Source organism: Bradysia coprophila (assembly GCF_014529535.1).
Source record: "Bradysia coprophila strain Holo2 chromosome IV unlocalized genomic scaffold, BU_Bcop_v1 contig_5, whole genome shotgun sequence".
NCBI classification, from domain to species: Eukaryota; Metazoa; Arthropoda; class Insecta; order Diptera; family Sciaridae; genus Bradysia; species Bradysia coprophila.
The window spans coordinates 7,234,361-7,242,903 of NW_023503374.1; the positions used below are offsets into that span (position 1 = coordinate 7,234,361).

An 8,543-nucleotide genomic window follows, 5' to 3' on the forward strand; every position below is an offset into this window, starting at 1 on the left:
TAGCTCAAATGTATAATGTTGGAACAGCATAAAATTTACACCTATAGCCAGACACGGTTACAACGACACCAATTTGGTCTGTTTGACGATACCTAATCCAAAATTCGGTTTATGTTAATGTTTGGATAAGAAAAAAAAACTTTTTCAATCCTTTGCATGACCTAGCAACCTTTTCGTAATTTCATTTAACGATCGGAATAGAGAGAACTGGAGTACTACTGTAATGGAGTAGTCCAGTGTCAATATGTTTATATAGTTAAATTGTAGGTCACTTCAATCACAAGTAGGACCTTAGGTTAGTTGAATAAGTTAATCTTTTTTCTTATCGATTTATTAACTTTAATGAAAGTGAATTCGAAGATTTGGTTGCTGCTTTTTTTTGTTGAAAAGTGAGAAGCCCTTTCAGTAAAAAAAAATCGACATTAGTCAGACACAGTGCCCTAATTATAACAAAATGGTAACCTGTGCATCTAGACAATGGTATTAATGGTATTTATGGTATGCACCTATTGCCAGGCAACAGGTACATAATATATGCAACTTACTACATTGGATTGCGTTCTTCCCAACAATAAAAAGCCACTGTTGGCATGTAGCCCTGGTGATAATGTAACAAAAATTGGCCACTCCAACTAACTTCTGATCCCGCGATTTGATTTTGGCATAATTTTTTCTTCGAAACCCGATATTCAGATGAAACAAGATTCAAGGAACGAGCGAGATCCAAGTTATCGTGATGACAGACGGATTTTTTTTCCCGGTGATTTGGCATCTCTAGACAATTGACGTGTTACAAACGTAAGGCACATAATTCGTACAGGTCTAAAAATGAGCTTTGCAAGTGGATGTAGCTGAGAAAAAAGAAAATTTACGACTAGAGAAATCAAGACGACAAAGCTTAATCCATCTGCCACTTGCGTCACTTAAGGTTTCTGACTGACTCTATTATAACAACAACGAAAAAAAAATGGATAACATTTGACCTCTGCTTAATCGTCTCAATGATTACCAATTTTACTGTTACATCATTGACATAAATAAGAAATGATCACTTAGTGAGAGTGAGTTCTGTTTAATACACGACAAAATGAAGTTCTCGATTAAATTTTTATTTTTGTTCTTGGTGTTCATGATAACTCCAATTTTTGGACGTGAGTCAGCACAATTCTGTGAATCATCCGTTACTGTAGACCAAATTCGGTTACTTAAAAATGAATTTGAATTCTTCCAAAAGAATATCGCTTTTGATCCTTACGATTCCAAAAAAGCTGTCACCAAATACGAACTCTATCCGAATGGATGGTTATCGTAAGTATATACGTGGCACTGTAATCCTATCCTTAATTAATGTCCTAAATTTTTTAAAGATACGGAATTTATTCAGACGAAGTTGGAATAAGCGACGATGTCTTGTGGAGTATGATATATGTTGATGAGCACGGTGATGCGCAAACGCTCCGTGTCAATCCAAATGGAACGAGTTATGAAGTCACTCACGATAGTAACGTTATTGCTATTTTGTCCACTCTGCAAGATGTCAGCGAGAAAGGTTTTTGCTTATCATCAACAAATAGATTTGTTTTCTTAATCTAACAGAAGTAGCGTTCCACAGAAGTACAAAGTGCCGAATACTTTCCAGTGATAGAGAAAATGGTAGCAATGTATCGATCGGCAAAGTTATTTCGTTTAAACTTGGATACGAAAAAGATTTCCGGCGTAGAGGGTAAAGTAACGCACTACGAAATTGCACCTAACAGTGACTTTGAGTTCGAAAGAGATTTTACGCTGAAGATTGCCGAAAAACGCTCAACAATTGAAAACTTCACAGTGAATGGCACCTATGCTTGTAAGTTCGTAGACGTCGATAAACAAATGCACGGTGAATATGGAAGTGCATACAGATACCATCTTCTATCTACTGACATAACCTTGACCAATAAATTTGCGTCAGCTGTTATGTAATTGGAATTTATTTTATATGGACAGTAAACAACATTTTCGCAAGTACATTTACTTATGGTGTTGATTTTGTTTTTCTTTTAAATTTTTAATGGTAGGGGGAAGACGTGGGAGGTGATAAAATTTGTTTACATACTACATGCGTACCGTACCTGTCATGTTTCAAGCACTCCTTTCGACGCCCTCAGCATGCAAAATCCATTACATAAATCGCGATAAAAAAGATAAGTATCGTTTTCGTGAGTTTATTGACCTCGGCTTCGCCTCGGATCAACAAAATTCACACAAAAATTCTACGTTTCATCTTTTTATTCCTAGTCATGCAAAATACTGTTTGTGCGGAAAAGAATATTTTGTGATTTTTCCGTGTTGGGATGTGCTGAATTGTCGTGTAGTGGGGAAGCGTAAGCAATACAGAACCGTTGAAAATTACATCATCTCGACGGGAAAATGTTTTAGATTCTTTTAGATTTTTTGGTGGAGAGCAAACCTGCTGAAACACCCTTTTCTCTAGCTAATCATCTTGACATTCCTATTCCTAAGATCAAATAAGAAAGAATTGCGCGCACGATTTTTACCAGCTTTACTCCCAGAGCTCAAGAATTTTTAAGTGCTTTGAATCGCGATTTAAGGTGGCGGCAGGTTAGTTCCTAACGTTCTATGGTTCCAATATCTTCCCAGAGCAGGAACTCAAGGTTCTTCAGTGACTGTTTGGCTTAATAACAATTATATCTACTCGTAGTATATTCGAAGGGTTATTTTCGGTAAGTTGATTCTTAAAATTCTTTAAAAAAGTTGTTCAAAATACTTTGATCGAAGGCAATTTACAACAACAATTTTTTCAGCCGTGTAACTTGTTTCTACTTTGTCAACATAATATCAAAATAATTAATTGCCTCTGCGCTACAAGTCTGGCAAATATAATTTTTTCCATTGATGATTGAACTGTTATATTAAAAAAGAAAAGAAAAACTATTCAGCATAGACAGATCAGAAAGCTACTTCATCATCAACATACTCATTTCGAAATTGTGTAGTCATAGAACATCTGAGACTAATTGAGTTACTTAATGTTCAGTAGACGACACATTAAGTGCTCTTCAACTTTTTTTTAAATTCACAATTTTATAAAATGAATCCCTTAGTTGCTGTGTGGCACTTTTCATTGCATTCAAGCTTGTTGGTCTGAGAGCATTTAGCATGCATAATACAGATGATGTTGTAAGAACAAAATTCAAAAATTATTAACGATGTGTCTCGCCTGCAGGTATGTCTAATGAGTTCGATTTCGGTGTTTGTCGAACAACACAAAAACAGATGTAATTGATAGAGACTTTAATGTCTTAATGGTACGATAATTAAATTTCATGGTCATGTGAGTTAATTGAATACAAAGGAGTCGTTCAGTCGTTGTAACCATGTAACCATGAGAATGAAGGGACATAAGTGAATGTAACATTTGTGATTAAACAATTTTGTTGTGTACGGTTCATTCTTCTTTAGATGTACAGAGAATCATTGATTTCATTTAAAAGAATTTGATAGGACATATTCTGGTCGTAACAACCAATTAGGCGGAATAAAACTTACTCAAATTGAACATATGTTTCATGTTACGTAGTTGTCATGAGGAAAGACTATTTGTCTATTTTGATTTTACCGGAAACGTACGTACATTCAAATTAAATATAAGTCGCACGTATTCTTCACAACACAAATGTCAACAATGTTTGTTTACCTGAATCACAGCTCTGCTCCTAGCAGGAACATAAGACATATTCAGAGGCTAATGCAATCAAAATAGGTCTTAATAGGTCTCATAGATCTTTCGTAAAAATACACAACACATTCGTACACGCATACATGTTTGAAAATTTGAAGGCTTTTTGACGTTGGAAAAATTGGTGTTCATGCCAGAGTGGAGAGCCAATAAACGCTGGCGGCGTCTAGCCGTCCAAAAAAGGTGTGGCGGTGGCGGCTAAGTACGGCTTAGCCGTTAAAAAAGTTCAGGCGGCGACTGGGCCTAGCCGCCGACCAAAAAGGTCGGCTGGCGGCGGCTGGATGACAAATTTTTGTAATTTTCACGAATTTCTGCGATTTTTTACGAATTTTCACGCTTTTCACGAATTTTCGCTCTGTTCACAAGTTTTCGCGCTTTTTACGAATTTTTGCGCTTTTCATGGAATTTCAAATCTTTTACGAATCGAATTTTCGCAGTTTTTACGTATATTTACGATTTTCATAAAATTTGGGATTTTCACAAACAAAAGACCATGTCCAACTCAATTTTTCTTGGAATGTTGTTTTGAAGAAAAAATAAAAAACTTACGAAAATCAAAGTAGAAAATATCTTAAAGATAGACATCGCAAGGGACATTAAAAGTAGGAGTACATTCTCAAGTGACGGTACTGTTCCAAAAAATGAATTTAATGTTGTTGGTTTGTGTCGTCTTTTTGTCTTTTTTGGATAAAATATGCACCAGCCGCCGAGTTAGCCGACCTAAACCTCTGGCGGCGGCTTACGGCGGCTAGCTGCAATTAGCCGACCAAAATCTCCGGCGGTGGCGGCGGGTCGTTTTGGGCCCGGAATTTGGCGGCTCTCCAGTCTGGTTCATGCTAGGAGCAGAGCTATGCTGAATGTCAACGCAATTTTTGTCTGTTTTTTTTAAATATAAATTTCTATGACTCAATTAACTCATAACGTATTCCAGGGAGTTTATCAACACATTAATGGTTGAAATTGAACACTGAATCAGTATTTCGAAATCAAGTTAATATTTTTTGGGGTTTCTTTTGCGTTAGGATCACATTCAGCACGAAGTAACGAAAGGAGCCTATTTTTTGGAAAATCGATTTTCTTCCATTCTACAAAATGTTTTAATAAAAGTGTTAGCTAAAGTCATCTGTTATCGACAACGACGAATAGTCATCTGTTACCGACAACGACTCTTTATATTTTCTTATATTAGTATCAGAATGTAAATGAGCTAAAACAAAAACTAACGAAGTATTTTATTCTATTTTAGTCCGTTTTTCGCGCACGTGAAGCACTGTACATACGAGATTCCAAATTTTTATTTTGACTAGTGGTAATTCAGCCTCGCGAACCTCGCTCGGACGTAATGTCCTACTAAGCGATCGAAGTAGTAGATTACATAATTGTACTAATGTCGTGTGTGGAACATTGAATACTGTTTTAATCAGCAATAACCTTCACGATGAACCTTTAAACAAATAAACAAGTAGAAACATATAAATCTATAGCATATCCGTTAATAATTACTATAAGGACTTTAAAACGACATATATTAAAATAGATCGATGACCACCGTTGTACCTGCATAAGTAAAACATTCTTCGTCTAGACTTCTTTCATCACCCTCATAATTTTTGATTACGTTACGCGTACAATTAATCGATGGAATATAGAAAATTATAGTTTCTAGCTCATACCAATCTCTTTTTTCGAATTGGAATTTAAGAATTTGAATATTTATCTGAAGAACGAAGATATCAAGGTTATAACAATGAAAAAGAATGTTAAAGTTATGAAGAAACAGAATTCCATTATAACTGAAATACTGAAATATTACTAGCTTAGTATGAAAAAAGGTCTACTGGCAAAGACCAACTCAATGTCTGCAAGAAAAATTTTCTGAGGTTTATTGCACATTTTACAATTATTCATCAGTCAGTGTATTCGATCTAATCTACAACTGATCATCGCATCATCAACTATTATCCAGAATGACAACAAAAATCAGGGATGAGCGCTCGGCCCATTTTCTCTTTGATTATGATCAAGTGTAAGTATATCTATTGAAACGAAATATTTGGCATACTTGTCGATACTTTAGCAAAGAATTATTTATTGATCAATAAACTTTCTTTTAAAAATGTGTTAAAAAACTAAAAATTGTCTAAGATTCTAGGAAATTATGTAAACATTACTGGGAACACTCGTTGTAAAATTACCGTTATGTCTCCCGATTATCTCCCATATAAAATCATATAAATTTAAGCAAAAGTGTTTCCGGCGAAATTAATTTAATTTAAACATTCTACACTTTTATCTCGTAAACTGGTAATCTCCAGTTGTAAATAATATGCAATCACATAATTTCATTCATAATTACTTAAGTCCGAACGTTGTATGGCTTCGTGAATTGTGAAAGTAAAATCAAAATTTAAATACCTCCCACCTATCCAAATTCTTCAGGCCAAAAACACACGAGAAATGTTATTATATAGCAAAACGTTTATTCAAACAACTGAAGTAATAGATTTTGCGTCAGGGAGTTGCGGGAAAAATCAACATTTAATACAAACCTCGTGTACACATAAAGTATTCATTGATTTATTGATTCAAATTGCAGCACATTTTATTTACAAAAATGTGACTTTTCCGTCGGGTGCCTTCTTAACGTACTCTTTTTCGAAACCTGAAAACAGCAACCAAAGCCTGCGATCCATTTGGTATTTGCATGATATTATAATTATGTTCATGTGTCAGATACTCAATGAGTATTACTCATGTTTATAAAAAGATAAACTTTTCGGAAACTCAGTGACGAAAACAAAAATTTTAGTTTCAATTTCTCGACATCTGCCGGAGCTGCGTTTATTTTAAATCATTGAACAGCGATATAATAAATGTCTTATTAACAATTTTTAGTAATCATTTGGTCGCTGTCGGTTTTGTTGTTTCAATCACGGTGAGCTTAAATATGAGGACACCTGCGATATAATAAATGTCTTATGATCTCTCGGGGCTGGACGAACCGTAGCGAAACCTGTAAATAAAACATTACGTATGTACCTTCCAAACTCAGAAAAACTATACGTTTATCAATAATCCGTACCTGCTTCGTATAAAAAATTTGTCGTTGCAATTTGCAAGATACAATTGTCGAATCGTCCATACAAGCTTCCTTTATCCAGATCAGCAGCTGTAACCATACCAGCCAGTTTTTCGGCCGATATCAGAAATACCTCTTCTGGAATGGTCGATGCACCAGTGCAAATAACTGCAAGTGCGACACCTGGGAATATGTGTGAGGAATTGCACTGTCCTGGAAAATATGTCTTTCGATCGTATACGACAGGTGGGAATGGCGAACCAGAAGCGAAGACACATTTACCCTGTGAAATATTGATTCAATTTCGATTATCTAAATAAGAAATTGTGAGCTTGTTTCTTACGCTGGTATATTTGTAAGCATCTTCGGCGGTGCATTCAGCTTTACTTGTTGAATTTGAAAGAGCGAAGATTATTGGTCTGTCGTTGAATTCAGCCATTCGCTTTAAAATAGCTGGTGTAAATGCACCTCCTGAAATTATCAATTTTCAAGTTTAGTGTTTGATTTACAAGCATCGCCATCAAAAAGGGCATACCAATAGCTGCAGCGCCAACTAATATTGTAGGCTTAATTTGTTCGACGGCCTCAGCCAAAGTATCAGCCGGATCATGTTTATGAGCATATGACGAAAAACTGGCATTCCAACCACCATTTGGACGATTCTTAACAATCAGTCCCTTATTATCAACCACCCACAATTTCCGAGCTGCGTCTGCTTCACTAAGACCATCTTTCTTCATAGCCATAACACAGAACGAAGCTATAGCCAAAGCAGCTTCTTCGGCTCCTTGTAACAAGATTGTATTGTCGCTCAAACGGGTGTTGGTCAATTTTAATGAGGCCAATACACCGGCCATTACGACTGATGCGGTACACTGTTAGAAAAAAGGGAACAAAATTCGCTCAGATGTGAATGGATGATTATCTAAAATTGCATATCCATACCTGAGCATCGTTAACGATGAAGTGATACTTTTGTCTGTTGTGATTCAGAAATGGAAACGGATCGAACTGTAGACTGGAGGTAGTGTGACTGTGATTGGAGTGGAGGTAATGCTCGCGTAAATATTGCATGTGTCTGTGTGGTATGTTGACTTGTTCTGACAATTCCTGTAGCATTTTGCCCTTCACGTGTTTCATTTTTATGTGAATGTTATTGTGTGGTTTGTTGTGTGCGTTGCAATTGAACACTTCACGAATGAAAAATTTGGTGTACTCTGTTGCCGTTGGTGATCCGCCAAAATTCCCAACAAAGAAAAACGCATTAGCCACATCCGCTTTCCACGGAAGCACATTTGACTCGTTGGGTATAGCATCTCCGCCAACGATGGACAGTATTTGCGATGGCTTTTGCCAAAATTTTGCTTCTTTGCCGTATTCACCAAATTTACCGCAACTCGAGCACCAGCCATTGCCGTCAAACACAATGTGGTTCCAATCCACAATTCCGTTTTAGTCTGTTGTTGCAACGGTATCGCCAGGACTTTCGATATCGAGTACCCATTACCTTCGACCACGTTCTGTTCATTGTCCATTTCCAATCGTAAACTGTTCGAACGGTATAAATTACAGTTCGGCTTGTGCGCATCGAATTGTTCCAATGTGAAGGCGACGAATAAACATTGGTCACAATGTTTTCCACCGTTGTGGGCGTAGTTAGAATGGAATTCCTGTGAGTCCTTTTTGTGTCTACGAACTTTACAAACGTTGCATTTCCGGATTTTG

General features: G+C 36.3%; 2 protein-coding genes across 2 annotated transcripts; one reads left to right on the plus strand and one right to left on the minus strand.

The window, feature by feature from the left end:
* The first annotated feature begins 1,042 nt into the window (after window positions 1–1,042).
* Window positions 1,043–2,016, plus strand: LOC119071988. The gene is made up of 3 exons (XM_037177111.1): window positions 1,043–1,308; window positions 1,368–1,549; window positions 1,613–2,016. Exons 1-3 carry the CDS (start codon window positions 1,088–1,090, stop codon window positions 1,960–1,962), a joined length of 753 nt encoding a protein of 250 aa, XP_037033006.1. The 5' UTR covers window positions 1,043–1,087; the 3' UTR covers window positions 1,963–2,016.
* Window positions 2,017–6,637: 4,621 nt separating this feature from the next.
* LOC119072023 (NADP-dependent malic enzyme-like) lies at window positions 6,638–8,353 on the minus strand. The gene is made up of 6 exons (XM_037177141.1): window positions 8,210–8,353; window positions 7,764–8,165; window positions 7,354–7,693; window positions 7,162–7,289; window positions 6,822–7,101; window positions 6,638–6,696 (listed from the first exon to the last, which is right to left on the minus strand). The coding sequence occupies exons 1-6, from the start codon at window positions 8,351–8,353 to the stop codon at window positions 6,638–6,640; spliced, it is 1,353 nt and encodes a 450-aa protein (XP_037033036.1).
* Window positions 8,354–8,543: the final 190 nt, after the last annotated feature.

Excerpts from the sequence above, each read along its gene's own strand:
- LOC119071988 (XM_037177111.1), top strand. The coding sequence starts at position 1,088 with ATGAAGTTCTCGATTAAATTTTTATTTTTGTTCTTGGTGTTCATGATA. Across the intron at positions 1,309-1,367 it reads TATCCGAATGGATGGTTATC|ATACGGAATTTATTCAGACG; the intron begins GTAAGTATATAC and ends AATTTTTTAAAG. Across the intron at positions 1,550-1,612 it reads GCAAGATGTCAGCGAGAAAG|AAGTACAAAGTGCCGAATAC; the intron begins GTTTTTGCTTAT and ends AGCGTTCCACAG.
- LOC119072023 (XM_037177141.1), bottom strand. The coding sequence starts at position 8,353 with ATGGACAATGAACAGAACGTGGTCGAAGGTAATGGGTACTCGATATCG. Across the intron at positions 8,166-8,209 it reads TGGCTGGTGCTCGAGTTGCG|CCATCGCAAATACTGTCCAT; the intron begins GTAAATTTGGTG and ends TTTTGGCAAAAG. Across the intron at positions 7,102-7,161 it reads ATGCTTACAAATATACCAGC|GGTAAATGTGTCTTCGCTTC; the intron begins GTAAGAAACAAG and ends AATATTTCACAG.